Here is a 20,978-nt window from a genome sequence, read left to right as displayed (position 1 = left end):
ACACGGAGTTAAAACATAACAAACGAACAAATTAAAAAAAATGTATCAGTTTAGATATTATACAATACCGACGATGTGAAAATTTGTGATTGGCTTATTTTATAAATAAAAAAATACAATTTAATTTTAAATCACTAACTAATGAAACAAGTATTATAATTTTAAAATATAATCATACTCAAATCATTGTCTTTATTCTTTAGTCGATGACTCGATTCCGAACTGAAAATCGTATGACACATTGACACACGTTACCAAAAAAAAAACAGATTGTCCATGGTCAATCGTTGAATGACAAGTGGTCGTGACTCGCGAAGTGTCGTGCGAATTTCACAACTTAAAATTAGCAACAAACGGATATTTTATGAGGGAGTTCAGTGTTTTGTTTCGTTAAATGTCGTGACAGTGAATAAAAATGCAGTTTTATAAGGAGAGGATTCTTAACGCTGCACAGTTAAAAAGACTTAGTGAACACAAGTATTCTTGTACAAGCGCCAGTATACTTGATGCCTGGCTTCAACCATGGTGGTGCTGGCTGGTTTCTAAAACGCCGTTATGGCTCGCACCGAATCTCATTACAATATTAGGTCTAATTATAAATATAGTCACAACACTTATTCTGGTGTGGTAAGTAGCTCCTTAATTGGTGTTATTTGCAAAATATGTGTCACGGAGAGATAGCGAAACTACTTTCATTTTTTTCCATTACAACGAAATCGGTACTTTCTTATAACCTACATAATTAATTTCGTATAAAAACGTAACTGTTGAAATCGTCTCGTTCGATTCACGTTCCCATAAACTGAAACAATTCAATATAAACACTGGTGTTCACATTCGTAATATTTTTTATGATTTTTGTGTAAAAAAATATAAAAGATTATGTATTTTACACTTTTATGAATAAATCAATGTTAACCTGCTTGTTAATTTGCTTAAAGAAGGTGTACTTTGATGATAACAATGAGTAATTGATAGAATCATAAGCTTTCTCATCCCTAATATACCATATTTCAAATATAAATCATTATTCACATTTTAATATTTTTGTACTAAAATGAACTTGCTCTGCTTAGTCATTTGTTATTATTGAAACCAACACGACATCTGATTTTCATAATAAATATTTTTTGACTTAACATAAGGTATATTAATCTTATGTATAAAATTCTCGTGTCACAATGTTAGTCTCTATACTCCGCCGAAACGGCTTGACCGATTCCTCTGAAATTTGGTAAGCATATTGGGTAGGTCTGAGAATCAGCTAACATCTATTTTTCACACCCCTAAATGATAAGAGTAAGGCAGAACAGCGTTTGCCGGGTGCAGCTAGTATATAAATAAATATCAGTAATATTGATACTGTATATGTCCTATTTTGGAGTTTAAACTTATTATGAGTACAAAGTGAATTACAACTTCTTAGAAGTGAACTTGATACTTTATTGTACACAAGCAACAGGATGTCAATATAAGTATAATGTATAAATATAATTCATTTGGAGGATGTTGACATTATGTTTCAATTACAATTTTATCAACAATGTTTCAAATTTTCTTATAAATTCATATGATAGATTGCTGACTTTAAAATATAAGGTATTGATGAAGGGAAGAAAAGAAATGTTAGATAAGGAAAAGAGTATGAGCCGCTATACACAGCTGCTATTGAAAAACTTAGCATTGTCATGTAACTGTTTCACGTAAACTTTCTGTAGGGGGTTCTTTCCCCCGTGTGAGCTGGCCCATAAGTAACGAATATGTTCAACTTCAACAATCAAGTGCTTTGTTTTTGAAAAAAATCCCATCTCTTTACTATACAGTTTTGTTGTTGGCTTCTTGTCATGTTTTTTTTTTTATATAATTACTTATATAATAAATAAATGACAGATACAGGATACATCTCTGGCAGGACGCAGAAGGCTTATCACCTACTTGTCCATAAAGAAAATGAACAGTGAAACAGATGAATATCATATGCCCCATACCTTTCTAGGGGTCACGGGACCTCCCTTACTTAAATAATGATCTATTTCAATTTATCTCAAAAATTGTTCAGTGAAACAGATAAAAAACCCTCTGCTAGATGTTTCACACACAATTCACATGTAATATAATCATTAGGTAACCTGTACCTCGAAAATAAATTATTATTCGCCATCACGCATCAACATCCTATCACTACAGGTACAGTCCAGATGCCCGACAGGATCCACCAAGATGGGCCTGCGCAGTTTGCGCTCTGGGTGTTTTTGTCTACCAGAGCCTGGATGCTATCGATGGCAAACAGGCTCGCAGAACGGGCAGCCAGTCACCCCTTGGGGAGCTGTTTGACCACGGCTGTGACAGCATATCTACTGTGTTCATAGCCCTTGGTGCCTGTATAGCTGTTAAGCTTGGAGAATACCCCACTTGGATGTTCTTTCAGGTTAGTTCTGAACAACTAATTAGAATAAGTGTGAAAAAGAAGAATAAATGGATTAATAGTGTCTTATAGTCGGTACTTTAATTTGTTTTTGTGCCATGTGAGCTCTTCCTCATATTAGAAAAAGTTCTCAAAGCTTACATTTAAATTAACGTTGATTTTAAAAACAAATGATGTAACTTGTAAAATCATTACCTCATTGTTCATTTAATCAGTCGTTTTGTTATCTATTATCTAGTTTCAATCTATATATTGCGGCTCATATAAATATTTGAAATATTTGAAACATATAGATATTTGATTCAAAGTATTTTAAAATCATCTATTCATTTGTTCTTAAATAAAACCAAAAAAAATCATATTATATTCATGATTAATGATGTGATGTGATGAAATATTTGAATTGAAAACAAACAATGTTCTTGCGGTTGAATTACAAGGAAATTAAACAATCATTGAGTCTGTCTTATGTTTACTGTAGTTTCTTGAAAAAATGACAGTTTATGGTTTAATTTTTTTTTTTTTCATATCAATTGTATAATTTATATGGATCCGGATTGAACATACATAGTAGTTGATTATGAATTAAAAAAAACGTGTCTCAGAATGCCTGACAGTATAGATAACATTAACTAATTTCTCCGTATGTGTGGGGGAAAGGAGAGCCAGATAGACTGGCGCCGTAACGCGTTACGTAACGAAGCTGTGTACGCTCCTATATGAAGTTATCGCTTCAAAAGCAAAAGAGTTTTTAAATGCATTGTTCTTAAATGATGTAGTCCAACATCTTCACATTGGTACTATCTGAGTTTCGCGATTTCACTTGCAGATTGTGGGAAACAAACGACTTTTGAGCGCGATCGCACCCGAACTAACTGGTATAAAGCTGATTCGCTTAAGATATCTACTTGAAATTTTATCTGTGTGTAAACACTCACAGAAAAGCACTCATAGAAAAAGACATGTTCAATAAACGAACACGAAAATAATTATATCTGTATACTAAGCACTCATATTAAAAGAGAAGTTCAGTGTAGATACTTGTTCAGCATTATAATTTTTTTTTTCCGGACACACCTAGTTATGGGAAATTTTACAATTCAAAGGTAAAATCAAATTTCAAAGTCAAGATTTAATTTTTTGTGTTATAGCATTCAAATGCATCAAAAATGAGAAATTGTTAAGAATTAAAAATATTTTTATTTGATTAATTTTTATATTTAAATATTTCTTATACAGTTGATTTTTGTTTTGTTTTGAAGCAAATTCCTACAATACCTTGTGTGTTTCTGAAATTACTTTGTTTATCTATTCCCCTTATACTTCTGTTTACAATTCGGATAAGAAAAAGCTGAACCATAATACCTATTAGCCAGCCATTGATCTGTAAAAAAATCAACTTTAAAGATTATCTGTTCAGCATTTGAACGCAAACGTTTGGAAAATACAATACTATATGCATTTCTCGTGGCGTTGAAACGTGAAATTCCACTAAATAGACTGAATTTTAGATTATACCTTTTATATATGTCCCTCTTACTCACAAGTGGCTGATTCATCCTCCGCGAGCCTCTCGAATTGATACGTATACGTAACGGAGGCGCTTTTGAGGCCAATTTGCTACGCGAATTCGGAATATTGTTGGTCTGCCATGACGTCGTAAAGCAGGAGCGATTTCAATGTAGGAAAGTGATAAGTCTAGACAACTTTTACAGCTCAGTCTTGACCTCACACTGGAATTGCGCCTGTTTTAAAACTTAGTAATCCCCCTGTTGTTATACAGAAGCTTCCATTATACGTGATTTTTCTGTCCATTCTAGGCATGACATAACAATATAGTGTTATTTATGACAGAGCAAGCAAAGGAGAAGGCGGGCCACCTGTTGTTAAGTGGTCACCACCTGCAACTCTAGAGGTGTCACAAGTGCTTTGTCGGCCTTTTAGTGACATTTACTCTCTTTTCTTGAAGTCCCCAACGTCGTAATTGTGTTGATTTCTAATGCTCTCTTATATTGTATTAAAATACGTAATTTTTATTGAAGTTTAAAAATTAACAAAAGTATGCTGAATCAATCACCTTGGCGATAACAAATTTTGCGACCGCCAATTATAAGTCGCAAGTCCCGTAGTAAATAGTGCGTAAACAGAGTGTTTATCTTCGGCATTATCAGTTTCGCATGATAGTGACGTGATAGCAGTTTATTGTATTCTTTATAGATTAGATATTTGGGTCCATGTTAATTGCGACGCTTGGTTTCCTAAAAGATGTCAGTGGTTGAAGATTACACACTGGCTGCTGGCTCAACTTTTCTATATCGTACAGTGTATAGTTGGAAAAACTTTTCACTAGCAAACTCACCAGTTAGCAAAAATATTTGCATTGATTATAGAAACCAATCTTAACTTTTCTGTAAAGCTTTTAACATTTAACTATTCCATAAAATTCTATACAACGTACATAATGTTTTAATTCCCCTTTTACCTGATGGGTATTTTGCCCAAATTCAATATATTTCCTACTATACATGTTCTAACTCAAACTCGAACATTTATTTATTCAATTAGATTTCGTAAAGAAGCACTTTTAAATAGTCATAAGATATTTTTAACATTTACCACCGGTTCGGAAAGCAGTTTCTACAGAGAAGAACCGACAAGAAACTGGTTGTTATTTTCCAATTATGTATATATTATATATTTCCTATTTTATTACTTACATTTTAATACATAGGTAATATGTATATATAATAATGGTTCCAAAGAACTGTTCGATAGGGAAGACCTATCTTGAACATTCTTTCTTACAAGCTCCACCCAAACTTGCTCAAATAATTAATCAAAAATCAATACATAAACGGTCCTCTTATACGTTCAAATACAGTGAAACGTGTACAGGAATCAGCACAGCAGGTTGTGTTGTAACATCGACAAATTGCAATTTGTGAAAGGATAGTGTTGCAAATTGTACTTCAAATGCAATTAACTAGCAGCGTACTTTAGTTTACGTTAAATGTCTGTTCCGTTTCGTAATTACTTGGATTGTACCTGTCGTTTGCAGCGAGTTTTCCATAGGTGAATTATTGATTGTGGTGTCTTCGAATTTAGCCTGTATTACTATATAGATTAGATACTATACTCGTCTACTGGAAATAGCTCTCGCCCCAGTCGTATTGGTTATTCTGTTCCATTGAATAATGCGAATGACGGAATAGGGGGGGGTGACAATTGTGATATCGCGCATAGATTATCACAATATTTTTCTCTCAAACTCTTCTTCTGTTGATCGATTAATATAATTATTTTATTTCAGTGTATTTAGTCTATAATAGATATTTTACAGAGAGCAGCAAGTGAGAGCGGCTTCGTTTACGTAAAATGTTTTTCTTTTTCTTTATCTTACGCTCACGCTTACGCTAGGAGCAGCGACATTATGAACGTTTTGATGATATAATAATTCTTTCAGTTTAATTTCTCAAACCTCATACTTCAAAGACTCGAATCTTCGACATTGACCTCGCTCGGAGGCCACAACTCATTATAACTATGTATATTATATTGTTTTTGCAGTCGTATATAATATAGTCACGCTGGCAGGCGACATGACGTCGCTGTGATACGAACTCGTTCTCGTCCACGTATCAGCGGCGTCGACGGATGGTCCGATACAAATGCAAATATATCACACATTTAGATTAACGCGATGTCAGTGAACTCTTAACACTTCTCGGTGTGAGAAATTAAATACGGATGTAGTATAAAATGTATTACAATTCCGTGAAATAAACTTTAATCTTGGGGAGCAACGTGTGCATGTCCAAGGTTGGAGGATATCGCTGGTTGGTTATTGAAACTAATTAACCTACTCGTGGTTTTTAATTGCGCTGTTACGTTCGGTCACTAGAATTTAATTTCCCGTTTAGTAGCGTATGTCAGCTGAGTGGGATTATATGTAACGGAAAAGAATAAATGACAGTTTATCACCTATTCTATAGGCTTGGTAAGAGTTCTGGAGTGTAGTGGGGTTGGGGGTTGACGTAGTAGACAACTTTGCTCGAGTGCATTCAACATCATTCGCACGCCGACTACTGATTCGAATGTCCGTCTCGAGAAAGTAGCTCAAGTAGTACACGGTTATTCATATAGTAAATCAAAACCAGTTGTTTCGTACCGGGTACCGTTTACCATTATTTGAAGGAAATTTGCATAGGAAGCTGTTGTGTCTTGTTTGTAAACGGCACTTCGATCGTATTTGTTTAGGTGCGTCGGAATATCTTCGACTTATTTAATATATTTCATATATTTGATATATTTAATAATAATCCATTCTTGGAGTCGCGTAAGAGCGTCAGTTATTAAAGCATAACATTCCTAGTAATATAAGAAATTCGAAAGTTTCTCTGTCTTGTCTCTTCTAAAAACCCCTAGACCTATTCGGATGAAATTCGGTACGAAAATAGTTTAAGACCTGATTAAGAAAATAGATTTTTTTTTAATTGTATGTGGTAGTCGAGAACGCTTCGGCACGAATTGAACCAGCTCGTACCGGGGTAATACCCCCACATAAGACCGGCGTGTAATAGAAATCTCGCAGAAACGAGAAATATCCTAGTTTTAGTTTGTCAAGGCGGGCGAAACCGCGGGCGTAAAGCTAATGTGTAAATGATAGTGCCATGATAGTCTGTCGTGTAGGTACAAATCGATTCAATATTTGATGGCAGAGGAGTCGTTGGAACTAACTCGCGTAATCGTTTGTTCCGCGTACGGCTTATTAAAATAGTCACTGATGTGAAACTGGCTCACCATTTCCTTCATATTTTATATGAGCTACAGATACGCTGTTTAATTTCGCAGTTAATGACAGAATACTGAAGAATTGGCAATTTATTGTCCAATATATCAACATTAATATTCTATAGGAAACTCTTGTATATTTGCATGTTTGTAACGTTTTTACGCATAAACTACTAGACCGATTTCAAAAATTGTTTCATCACTTGAAAGCTGCTTCGCTGAGTTACATAGGCTATATATATGTACCACGGGCGAAGCCGGGGCGAACAGCTAGTATCTATATACAATAGTATGTGATACGTTAAAAAGTGATTGACCGTGTAATTATTATTAACGGTATCATCACAATTAACTGTGTTATCGATTTATTTCGAATTAATTGCTTATTGTGTTTAAAGACGACGCACTTTGATTGTTCGTTTGAGCGAGCTTATCCCAGGAACTGCTGATTCGTCTTAAAAATGTATTTCTGTTTTGAATAGTCCATTCATCGAGAATGGTAGCTGGCATTGTAGCGTCAATTAATGAAGTGTGTGACGTGTGTGGGACAAAAAGATTGTCTTTGACAGCAGTTATGTTGGTCAGTTAGTGAATGTTTAAGAATTGTGGAGGTACCAACTTTCAAATAAAAAAACAAAAAAAAAGAAAAATTGAAATTGGTGCACCGCGACGAATGTTCTGAGGCAACAGACCCTAAATTTCATTGCAATCGATTCAGTAGTTTTTGCGTGAAAGAGTAACAAACATACACATACATCCATCCTCACAAACTTTCGCATTTATAATAGTAGGATGGAAGCTATCCTACTAATATTATAAACGCGAAGGTTTGTTAGTATGGATGGATGGATGTTTGTTACTCTTTCACGGTAACAAACTACCGAATGGATTTTAATGAAACTGATGTTAAATGATGATGAGCTATATAAGTACGAATATATGCTATACTATATATAGCCCATGGGTCCGTCCGCGGTCGAAACCGCGCGGCGCAGTTAGTCGCTACTATAACTTTCACCTCTCAATATCAACAGCTATTCCTCTTAAAGCAAATTGCCTGAAATTAAAAGTACAGATTTCGCCAACTTCTTGATGCTCTGCCAAAAACGATATTTTCAAAGCTCGGTGCTGCGAGGTGAAAGATCGGTCTAATGTAAACTCGGTCTATATTCGTTGGTAACACCCGAGATACTTGGCAAGCCGAGTCTGGATTGTTGCCAGGTGACTCCATTTTGCCCAAAACAGGCGACCCCCTGTCATGTTTGTGTGTGTGTGTGTGTCTGTTTACGTAATAGGCCGATACAAGGTCATGGCGATGAATCAACAATTTGTTATTATGTAATTGGTAAATAAACTGTGCTACATAGTATTTTCTTGTGTTTGATTTCACGCGAGTATTATACATTTAGAAATTAAAGAATTTTTAACGGATTTTAAACGCGATTTATTCATTATATTATTAAACCGACGTTTCGAACACTTTACAGCGAGCGTGAACTCGGGGAGACTGTCAGTCTAATATAATGAATAAATCGCGTTTAAAATCCGTTAAAAAGTTTCTAATTTCTTAACTGAGCTACGTTTGCATCTTAATTATTTAGTTTAAATTAGTGCGAGTCGGTCAAATTGTACACTGGTATATTTTAACTATTTGTAAAAGCATTATAACTGTAAATGGTTAGTTATAACGAATTAATCATTAAAAACATGCATTGAAATCTATTCTCTTTAGTTTATATAATGTTTTTCAGATGTCTGTAGCACTTCCTTGTGTCGACCACAATTTGTGGTTATATCGCATTCGTTTACAATTTGAATATCATCATGTTAATCTTCGAAAACGTCATTTCCCACTGTTTTGTTGATAGTGACAAATAATATTTCGCATTGCGTCGATTGATATTTATTTAAAATGTGTATTTTATACTTTTTTTATCTCACGCTATGAGATAAGACCTCACCTGATCGGCTGCGACCAATACGTGCGATTCCATTGACAGATTTCTTATCATCTATTTTTAAATAATTACATTATATCTACCATGTCGTGTGATACAACTATTTATTATTACATGGCCCTTTTTATTTTATTCTTTTATGTTTGAGAGTTCTCTGCATAGAAATCACTACATATTATACAACAAAGTCGCTTTCTTTTTTTTGAGACGGATTTTGATGGGGTTTTTTTTTATAGATAGAGTGATTCAAGATGAAGGTTTTTATGTATAATAACATCTACTAAACTACTCCGTATTAACGCGTGCGAGGCCGCGGGCAAAAGCTAGGATAATAATCAGAATCCGTGGTTTTGGACTGTGTTGATCATATTAAAATATTGTTAAACAAATGGTATAACAAATTTACTTAGCCTGATATTCATAAAGGGCACATTCTAATTAATAAATGCCAATTCAGTGCTTACGGATATTTCAGCTCTAAACGCGCAGCAGCTCTAATCCATAATTAAGGACTTATAAAGCCATAATTAAGATATTAAAGCCAATCGATTAGCGATATAATTGAATTGAATTGACGATTGTTAAATTATCTTTGTTATATGTGTTAAATATCTTTAACACACATGTGTACATTATTTTCATTTTCCTTGTAATATTTATGATATAAAATTCAATAAAATGTCGAGTATGACTGTTAATTAATAGTACAATCATAAATCTATACTATGATAAAAACTCAAAAAATCAAGTCTCATATTTAAACACTTGGAAGTACATGAGTTGACTCTATTTGTCTATATATAGTTGACCGATTGAATAGTATAGAATAGTTGATGAAATATATATCTCAGTGTTAAATATAACATGTACGCCATTGCTTTGAGAAACCGCAGTGCATAGCTAGTAAAATATGATAATAGAAATAAACGTCTCTCATAAACGACCCACAAGTTAACGTGTATTTAACTGCATCGGCAATCCTTACATTCCAGTGTTTCTGCGCAATGACGCTATTCTACTGTGCGCACTGGCAGGCGTACGTCACTGGCACGCTCAAGATGGGCCGGATCGACGTCACAGAGGCGCAATACGCTATCATAATCATACATCTCATCTCCGCCACCCTCGGCCCGGAGGCCTGGGCCGCTCAGGTAATGTTGACTTCGCCGACTAGAGTCTCGTATGCAATGATCTGAAAGTTATGTTGAATTGGTACTATCTATAATATGTATTGGGAGTAAATATACGGGAGCCAGAAGTAAATTCATTAAACGAGTATCCTTAAACTTCAAAGTTGAAGGTTAAATAGAGGGGTTCAGAAGTTACTTATTGAATTGTAGAAACGAGTTTGTTGACTACAAACACGGAATTGTTAATATTGCGATGTTATTTTTGTACGATTGACCTCGTTAGGTAATAATTGTGTGATAAATTCAATATACCGTCGAGGACAGAAAATTTAGACTTTTATAAGCAAATAGCGATTTATCGACATTAAAATTAAAATATTCAAAACGTAATTGTTTTGTTTTAAACAGGTTGCGAAATAGTTCCTTTTAGTTAACTTAGTGAAATATTTAAATTCCGCAACCCGAATAACATTACACAAATTTGTATGATGCCAAAAGAAAACTTTTTACAATCGATAATGTTTAATTACAAGTAATAGACATTAAAAGAAAACAAAGAAAATTACGTGAAAGCAGCATTTTGTTTAATTATATTCTCATTTTCTTCTAATTAATTAATCGACTTCAAAACAAGATGTTGTTTTTAACGAAAACAACAAGAATTAATAAACACACACTCGCACTACTTTTAACTGGAAGAAGCGGTCTTAATGATTATTATTGTTATTAAAAATGGTAACAGTGTCTAGTTTTAAAACTTCAAGTATGGTATTTTCTTGTGTTTGATTTTACGCGAGTATCCTTAATATATAATCCTTTAAAAAGTCTTTAATTTCTAAACTTCAAATATACCAGTTGCCATAATCAGAGAACTAAGTAAATATACTTACCTAGACCATGCCAATATTTATAAGCATTTAAATTTATTTGAATGATGCTATAAGTAAATATGAAGCATTGGATATAAATAGGAAGGATCACCTATGCTTTGAAGTGACTTAATATCATTATATTAAAATATTTTATGTGAATCTTATAAAAATATTTTATAGATGGTACCATACATAATTTTTAATTGTAACCGACCGTAACAAGAGTTTATTTTAAATTTGTAGCGAAACTTTCTCGTATTTTATATTTAGATAACAATAATTGGTTTATTTATTTTATTCACAGTTTTCTTTACCTTCTAATCGTTGTAATTTTATATATTTTAAGTTTCTTCATCTGTTAGAGTTGTTTTGGAAAATATTCATTTACAGTTGTTTAATATGTTTATTGGTTTATTTAAAAATACCCACATGAGATATTATTTTTATTTTATCTTTAGTGTTTCAGTAATATAAGATATGTAGGTAATGGTAGTCAGTAGCAATTAGTGTTTAATGGATATTTAATGGACTATCGACTTTATATGCTGTAGTTATTTAATGTATTAATATTTAAATATGTCGTTATCAATTAACGTTAATATAAAAAAAAAACTATTTGAAACGAATGATAATTTCTTACGTTATATAAAACGTGAACAATAAAATTGATGTAACAATCTCAAAATGAATGTTATGAAGATTGCTGGCTTGTCAATTAGTCTAATTATTTTATGAATTGTATTTATGTGAAGTGGAAATGGGAGGGTGCGGCCGGTGGTACTTAATTTAATGTGTTCTAATACCACATAAGTTTTTAAACACATAGTGATTGTTTCATTTCATACAAATACAAAGATCCAGTCATTTTAAAATATAAAAAAATATCCATAATATGATATGAAATGGGTGGATTAAAGGTACCCCAGTCTACACATTTTTTCTGTTATCCTATATCAGTATTATCTTTACTTTTGACAAATGAAATCCATTTGCCAATAAATATACAGTCTATAACCACAACCTAAATTGCATTATTTTCGGGGTATTTCTATCTGGATATTTCTACAATAGCCTCTGAATCACCCGATACGACCAAAAGGAATCGAGCTCGATTGAGGTGACACGCAAATTGAAAGGAGTGCTTATTGAAGGGGTTTGAGCGGTAGGGCGCTACAAAAAGTTGATACGGGGTGGTGGGATCCAGGTGGGGTCGTTGGAGGCGCGCTACTCGCTAGGCGGCGCGGCGCTGGCCGGCGCGGCGCTCACGCTGGGCTCGCTCGGCGCCGCCATCGCCGCGGGCGGCGTCGGCAGGAACGGCTCCACTGTCGCCGTGAGCACTTGCATGTGGCGTGGGAGTTAGCACTGGGGTAGTGGCTGGCATCCGACAGTACTGTCTTGTGAACCCACTGGTGGAGACTAGTGGGATAGTAGACAATTCGTGCTGTGAGCCCACCGGGTCACCTCACTGGGACAGTAGAGAAGTCTTCGAGTAGTAGTGAAGGGCTGGTAGACGCAGTGCGTGTGGACGGAACCAATGGGGTGTGGATACCAGGCGTGTGGTCTCGTGGAATCACTGGTCTGAGAACTATCTGACTGCTCACAGTACTAGTGAAGACACCAAACCTGGGATCCTAGATTCGGGGAAGTAGTTGGTAATAGCACTAATAATGGGACTAATGGGATACATTTGTGATTGTCTTTATGGTGAAATTAAGGATACCTTATCGAATCACTTTCAGATAGAATTGATGTGTTTAGACAAAGATATTTTTTTCTTAGTTAAATTTAAATCAGACCAATGTGTGTCTTTCTTCTGTAACAATTAGGAGCTAATAGAATTTGTAAAAAAAAAAACATTTTTCTCAAAGTTCTATTTCTCTATACTAAATATGTCCAGTGTACATTATCAATAATGTTCCATCTTTGGTACTGGAGCCATTTCCCAAATAAATAATCTGAGTTTTCTGTTAGTTTAGCGCTCTTCTGCATACGATCGCATTTCTCTGTTTTCCAATTTGAGATACAAAATATCTCACAAAAGGTCTGAATCTTGATTTTAACAATGGTTATACGTGAATTATTGTACCATTTTAGCCACGATTGCCCCCTTCATATTGTTGTATTCCCATCAGTGAGAGATCTGTTACTGGGGAAAATTTAAATGTTTAAAATTGTCGTAACTCCCACGCCATAGTAGACCTAGATGTTGACTATTATAGTTCGGCTTAATCCTCATAGTGTGTTGAGGGTAGATTGATATAATTTAAGATTTAAAAGTTATGGATTCGCTTCGTTGCCTTGTAGCTGACGTATTTGTGACTACCGTTTTGTTATATTTAAGTTTTTACTAAATTTCTAAACGTTATCTTGTATACGTGTAGCTGTATATTAGGTACAGGAGTTGTTACGGCTTCTATTTGACAAATTCTTTTAACATTTTTGTTTTGTCGCTTATCATGTGGGTTTTTTTAATAGCATGTACTCGATTGTGTAATTTTTAGGTTGAGCTCGATTAACGAGTTTGACCTTGAAAAGAGACGGCAAAATTATAGTGATTTATGTTTATTTTAACCTCAACGTGGTTGGGTGTAAGCTCATGTGGGTCTTCACTCATTCCGCAAACCATTTAACGTCATGGAGTTCTCTTAACCACCATTATTTTTGTTTTAACGTGGAGTATCCAAACGGGGTATTAGAACAGAAGCGTTTTATCGTAATGATGCTTGATTCCCAGACAATTTAGTGAATTACAGTCAGCCTAATCCAGACAAGGATAAATAATGCATTCAAGTTGTCTACGTAGCTTGTAAATTCCAAATTGGTCACAGATTCCGGGCCTTGAAGTGCCGTGGCGTCTCCAAATATTCTCCCTGGCTGTGGCCGGGCAACTATATTTTATCACCAATTTCCTGTCGACCTTCCGCGTTAGGGGCTGCGGGAAAAACGGATCAACCGTCGCTGTAAGACCGCACCGACACGAGCTGATTATTAAGATAGGAGGTGGTGGGCAGGCTTTGTACAAATGCGTATCCATCTACACACTAGTGTTTGCGTTCCCGATAAATGTCCAGTCAAAAGAATCATTCATACAAAAGCAGGACTAATCGTTCGCCTTTCCATACCGAGCAGTGTGACGCGGGTTTTGTGTCGCAATGTTAGCGGGAATGAGTGAAGATGTCACATTCCACCACCGGCTACTTCAGTACTCTAGCAATAATGGCATGTGTTTTTTTTTTATTTTTCGACGCTGTCGCCGCCGGACCTAACTCGCATGTCGCCCGCCGACCGTTCGCGATCAACGCATGTAATCAGCTTCCGACCATAAACATCAGCGTAAACCTGCTGTCTAATTACGCCGTCGTCCTGATGACAGTTTTCCTGGTCTTCGGATACGTTAAGGTCATAATGCGCGGCGGAGTTGGGAAAAACGGCTCCACGGTCGCAGTAAGAGTTTGTTGTATAAGCATCGTGCCGTCGTCCGTCACGCTCGCCGTGACTTGACGTGCTCGTGACGCCACCTAACGCATGCGCAGCGGCTAACTGTTTGATGCGACGTTAACATGTCCTTGTCTTACCCCGTTAACTATCTGTGGCTAACCTGTGTTGATTGTATTCAATGTGTAGTCAGTAGAGGCTAGCTTTGCATGCATAGTTTGCTGTTTGCTTTGTGAGTTTTGTTTTGTATTGGCAGCATGTGTTTTTGGGTTTCATTTTCTTATTTATACCTGGTTTTTAGCCGATTATTTTTACATTCTGAATACAAAAGTATCCAATAGCTACTTCGTTTTCTTACTTTTAGTTTTATCTGAATTCAAGGGCCCAAACTTTTGTACTCAGAAGTCACAGGCTAAAAACCAGGTATAGTTAAGAACAAAGTTACAGCGAGTGCTTTCATAGGGCACGAGCATCCTATCACCGGTGATCCCGTTCTCGTTCGTGGTGGTGCCGGCCTTCATCATCTTCCAGAAAAGCGAGTCGCAAGTGTACGAGAACCACCCGGCGCTTTACATATTGGCTTTCGGGATGGTCGCCGCTAAAGTCACTAATAGGCTCGTGGTGAGTACTTCCAGTCAAGGATGGGTAATACATGCACAGTTGTTCTAAACATATTAGATAAAAATTCGTCACTGATTCTCATTGAACAATCCCATTCATCACGTTAAATGTTGTGGGGGTACAGTCTAAATATGAATTAGAGGGGTGAAGGGTTATTATAGTGCCCCATATATCTGTTTCAGGTGGCGCACATGACGAAGAGCGAGATGGAGTACTACGACTGGTCGATGCTGGGGCCGGCCATGCTGTTCCTCAACCAGTACTTCAACAACGCGCTGCCGGAGTACTATGTGCTCTGGTTATGTACAGTGAGTGTTTTATGTATCATTTGATAAATAAATACTACTGTATATATGTGAAAATGTTGTGTGTGAACTTTAAGCAGAGTAGTACATACTATGAATCTTCGTAATCTCATGTAAACTAATATTAATAATAATACAATGAAGTTGGTGATTTTTTTTCTTGCGCCTCGAACTTATAGTTTGCCGGAGATCAATTAATTACTTTAGTGGTGGATAGCTCTTCTGTCGATGAAGGCCAAGTCATGATACTACGAACTGCGTCTGATTGACTCCAACGTCTGTTAGTCATGGTCACAGATAGTTTTATATATCATCTTATACTTCTTCCAGTTATTTCATAATTTATTTGTTTTTTTATCGCCTCATGCTATTAAATACACATTGCTTCTTATCGTTCTGCCCATTCCAGGTGTGGGTGTGCATCGAGCTGGTGCGCTACTGCGGGCAGATCTGCCTGGAGATCTGCGAGCACCTGCACATCCAGCTGTTCCGCATCGCGTCGCCGCCGCGCGCCAAGCCCGCCGCCGACAGAAACGGTACGCACGCGCGCCGCCTCAACACGCCCGCCAGGCGACCGCACACCTAGGCCGCGCGGCCGCCGTGGCCGCTGTGCACTGTACACCGCCCGTCGGCCAAGCCTACGACCTAGTAGACTTGGTTGACGGGTGGTGTATAGGCGAGATTGCCCGCGTGTGCTCTAGGTGTGGGCAGTGATTACACGCGTGTTATGTTGTCCGTGTATAGCACTGGTACGCTAGGAACATAATAATGGATGCGTCTTGTTAAACTGTTTTCAAATATAATAATGATTTTTATTGTAAAGATATTGAATTAAATGTCTCTGCGCAAATATTCTGTCGATGTGTACGTGTACGGTGCGCACGCGCCGCTTTGGGAGAGTGTGTGCGGGGCTGCCTAGCGACGCACACACGCGTGTTTTACACTGCGCGTAAAGGCACGCATAGGCCAATGACGTAATACACTGATATACTAGTCTTGATTATACGTAGTTTAATTATACATCAATAGTTTCATTTTTTTTAAATGTTCAATTACAATTACGGTACAATTACACGGTAAAACATTATTAATTTCAAGCAAAAAAAAAATCGCTATACAATAAAAACATTATATTACAATATAACGATTGTATTATTCCTAATTATTTACAAAACCATATTTATGTATTCTTACTAATTATTCACAAAACCATCTATACGATGCTAGTATACCAGTCACGTGTGGAACTCGCTCCATGTAAGCCCGTGTACCGATCGTGTATAATGATCTGATTTGACCATTTAAATACGTAATATTATCACAGTATAGATGTTTGTTTCAACTAATACACACATCTAAAATGAATACAATACTGAAACTGTCGGTTGAGGGGGGGGGCTTTGGAATACTTCATAGTCTTTGTCTGATTGTTAGCGTGTGATGCCAAAAATACGTTTGACGGCTTTTGTTATGTTATTGATAAGTGTTATATTTTTTAAGTAGATAAAATCATATTCGGTTCAACTTGCTTTAAGTGACATCAATTAGCAACAAACTAAAGACCTAGAAAATGTCCTTTGCATTATGACTCCAATGGCGGGTATATGGAGAGACATGTTTTCATGTCTACCCGCAAAAAATTGTAAATAATTTTTGTATTTTGCCCGTGTTGATCAGTTGTTATAAAACTAACAGACTTACAAACTTTTCCTTAAATGATATTTGTACCATCGTGTTGACGTTATTGACAATTTTTCGCCAAAACGTAAAGCAAATTAGACTCTAAAGCTTATAGGAATAATGAGTTTATTGGTTTCTAGATTGGGAACTCAGCAAGGGTAATCATGAAATATACATAGGAAGTTTTGTGCAGTAAGTCCGTGTGGGTGCTTTGCGACTCGTGAAATTTTTATTGAATATATACGTATTGGATATTTCGTTTTTGTTATCATAAATTAGAGATTAAATAGTTCTAAAATCACTTTCAATGTATAATAATTGCGTTAGATTAAATTTGATTCGAAAAGAGATAATATCGTTAAAAAGTATCGAAATAAAATATGAAAAAAAACAACTTAAGAGGAATGACAAAACTTCCACGAGTCGCAATTATTAGTATATAATAAAATGACACGTGATAGAACAATTATCCGTCGCTAAAGATCACAATGTAGACAATTTTACGATTAAGGAATGTTAAGCTAGTTTATATCGCCAAATATCTGTTATTTCTAGTGCGAGCCGTGTGTCAGCTTCCAACTTATTATCACGTACAGTGCGTGTCTATAAAAATGTTACATTCAATAAAATCATTTTATATTCATAAAGATTTCAAGCTAGCGTGCGGCTCGCGCTGGAAATAATGCTCTGTCTTAGCAATCTTGTCTCCTTTCTAACACTTTCATTTTCAAATACGAATAAATTAATACTTAATAGATAATACTCGAGCGTGGTGTCGGCTAACCTTGTCTGTATTTATGTATTATTATATGTAGTATATACGCTAGAAGCGCTTGTCTCTTATACTTAATCTTAACTAAAGTCTACTCATAATATAATTGCAGAAATGATTTTGTATCACAAATAATTTGCCATAAAATTTATGTTTTGTTGGATTTGTAAAAATCAGTACATAGTATTGATCTGAAATTGTAAAATAGAAATATGTATCTTCTCCTATAAATACAGAAGCTTGAATTTAAACGGGTTTAAACCGCGATTCAATGTTGATGCGATTTAAACCACCGTCAATAATGAAACAGTGTTTGCTCAGTAGGGAATTATGCTTTACTAAATGGAGTATTTCTCTTCCAAGCTAGCTTGATAGGTGAAGTGTGATGTAAATACATGTTACTGTAACAGTATAGTGGAGTGTATTTTTATGTGAAATATAAGCGTATGTACATTTTGAATATTGTTTTATTACAGCGCTATCAGTGGTGTTTACATACTGATATTATGTCATTGTACATGATGAGTTTAGAAACAATAAATATATTTGATATGTTTACCTCTGAAGTTCACTGTTTTGTCATTTATTATTTCAATGTTTGGTTTTTGATAAATTTATAATAAGTTCATATAGTTTGGTACATATAAGTCCACACCTATATAGTCCTATACCTTTATTAATATAAAATGATTTGTCTAAAAGCTAGGAGTGAAATGCTATGGTGGACGCTAAGGTTAGTGCTGCTTTGCGCTTTGTTTTAGCTAATTATTATGTAGTTAGTTGAGTATATTGTAGTACGATATTGGCCCTGATTTTATTGACCATACCACTTTGTCGTTGAAATTTTTTACTAAATGCTACTGCTGTAAGTGGTTTGAAATGAATTTATTTAAATATTAGATAGTTAAAAGTAGTTAAAATAAGCTTTTTATTGAAAAGTTTAATGTATTGTTAAATTTATTCATATCTGAATCTTTAATGTACAAACATTATTAATAACATTTCGTCAATCTAGTACTTCAATTATTTAATTTATTGAATTCTATCTATTTCTTCTTAATAACCTATAGAATTTTGGAAAAATCCACTGGAATAGAAAAGTAGAATGGAATTTTGTAAAATTCATTTCACTAAGCTGTAGAAGAATTAGGGTCAATATTTTATAGATAGAGTATTTATAGAGCAATTGTAAACTCTAGAACAAATAAGGTCACATTTGCTGGACTATGTTTTTAATTATAAGCTTAAAATGGAACAAGTAAATATCATAAGTCCAATAGAAATGCGATGTGTTTGTTTAAATAATGTTTTTATCTGATGTAGGAAATTATTAATTTTCTTTACAATAACTGTAATTAATCTTTATATCTCAGCTTACTAATATGCATGTAACCTTATTATATTTTTAATTAATGAAATTCCAACATAACCTATAATTTTGTTTGCAGTGACGAGTGACAGCGAAAAATCAGAGAGCGAAGATACTGCCCCGTTAATAAATAATAACAGTATTAGTTAGTTACTTATGAATGTTTTCTTTAATTTAATTGTGTCGTTCGATGTTAGAAAGATTGTATATTTTTTTTTTTATTTTTTTTTTATTTTTTTTTTTTTTATGTTACAGTCGGCAATGGAGCTGGTGGGACGCCTGATGGTAAGCGCTACCACCGCCCATGAACATTTGTAGAGGCATAAGGTCCTTTGCAGACCTTACGCCTCTACAAATGGATTGCCGACTTTTTGGGAAGGGATTAAGAAAGGATTGGCGATAGGAATAAAGGAAAGGACTGGGAAGGGTAAGGAAAAGGAATATTAATGCTGAGATATTTTTCCGTTGTCATTAAAAGTGTATTGTTCCTTCTATTGGCATTGTTATTGATGTACTTGCTTTTTAGATTTTTTAATAATAAAGATTTTTCTTTCACTGCATAGATGCAGTGCTGTAATGCTGTTTTTATACTTATAGAATATGTGAAAAAGATAATTGGATACATTTCGATGTAAGTTCGATTGAAGCTACGGCAAAAATGTCGTTATATATTTTATAGAAACTTAGTTTAATACAGACAAATCACATCCTTACCTCTTGGTTACCATCTACAGTACTCAAATGGCGGTTACAATTAAGTTTAACTCTCTAAGTTTATTTATTCGAATATACTCGCCGCTTTTATAATAAACATTGATCAGAAATGAAATTAAAGAATTGAATTTCTCAGGCAAATCCCTTAAAATCGTTTATGCTCTTTGCGTTTTTATTTTTAGAGCTCTAATCCAGCAATTATTATGAAATACCATTCGACCAAGAAGAAATCGTGTACGTACAAAACATTGACCTTTATAAATAATTAATATAAAATAAAACGTCCGATATATAGCAGTAGGTAAATGTTCAGTATAACTGAATTTGCTTTATGTGATGCACTCGGCATGGTGATTTTGTTAATAAATACTCTGATAATATTATTTGTTGTTTTATTTATTCTTCACTAGACGGTCCCGGCTCCGACCGGATATTAAAATTCGTGTTTTAATCCAAGGGATCATTTAATCGGAATAAAAAGTATCCTATCGCTCAAGTCAGCTCATATCTTGTCTGTTTACCAAATTTCATCGCTTTCCGTTCTGTAGTTTCAGCGTGATTGACGGACAAACATGTAAACAAAAAACTTTTACACTTATATTATTAGTGTGATAGAGTCAATCGCATATGAGACTAACTCCAGACGTACTGTATGTATAAAATTCTCGTGTCACAATGACAGTTACCAAACTCCTCTGAAACGGCTGGACCGATTCTCATGAAAGTTTGTGCGCACATCGGGTAGGTTTAAGAATCGGCCAACATCTATATTTCACACCTTTAAATTATAAGAGTAAGGCAGAACAGCGGTTGCTGGGTTAGCTAGTAATTATATATTAAAATTTGTTGCCATTGAAAATATACTTACATCCTACTAATATTATAAACGTTTAAAAGTAACGTTTA

The 20,978-nt window shown here is 35.0% G+C and overlaps 1 protein-coding gene across 6 annotated transcripts; it reads left to right on the top strand.

The window, feature by feature from the left end:
- The first annotated feature begins 271 nt into the window (after positions 1–271).
- LOC119833603 (choline/ethanolaminephosphotransferase 1) lies at positions 272–20,455 on the top strand. Of its 6 annotated transcripts, none has more exons than XM_038357687.1 (10): positions 272–627; positions 2,188–2,428; positions 10,167–10,325; positions 14,489–14,620; positions 15,074–15,232; positions 15,415–15,540; positions 15,947–16,073; positions 17,358–17,375; positions 19,438–19,562; positions 19,797–20,455. In XM_038357687.1, exons 1-9 carry the CDS (start codon positions 416–418, stop codon positions 19,506–19,508), a joined length of 1,245 nt encoding a protein of 414 aa, XP_038213615.1. In that variant the 5' UTR covers positions 272–415; the 3' UTR covers positions 19,509–19,562; positions 19,797–20,455. The 6 variants fall into 6 exon arrangements, with proteins under 6 accessions (XP_038213615.1, XP_038213616.1, XP_038213617.1 ...); XM_038357688.1 differs by lacking the exon at positions 14,489–14,620 and adding an exon at positions 14,005–14,136; XM_038357689.1 differs by lacking the exon at positions 14,489–14,620 and adding an exon at positions 12,381–12,506.
- The last annotated feature ends 523 nt before the right edge of the window (positions 20,456–20,978 follow it).

The sequence above is a fragment of the Zerene cesonia genome, chromosome 17 (genome assembly GCF_012273895.1).
Source record: "Zerene cesonia ecotype Mississippi chromosome 17, Zerene_cesonia_1.1, whole genome shotgun sequence".
Classification (NCBI taxonomy): Eukaryota; Metazoa; Arthropoda; class Insecta; order Lepidoptera; family Pieridae; genus Zerene; species Zerene cesonia.
Note: the sequence above shows the minus strand (reverse complement) of the source record. Positions and strands in the feature narration are given on the sequence as shown.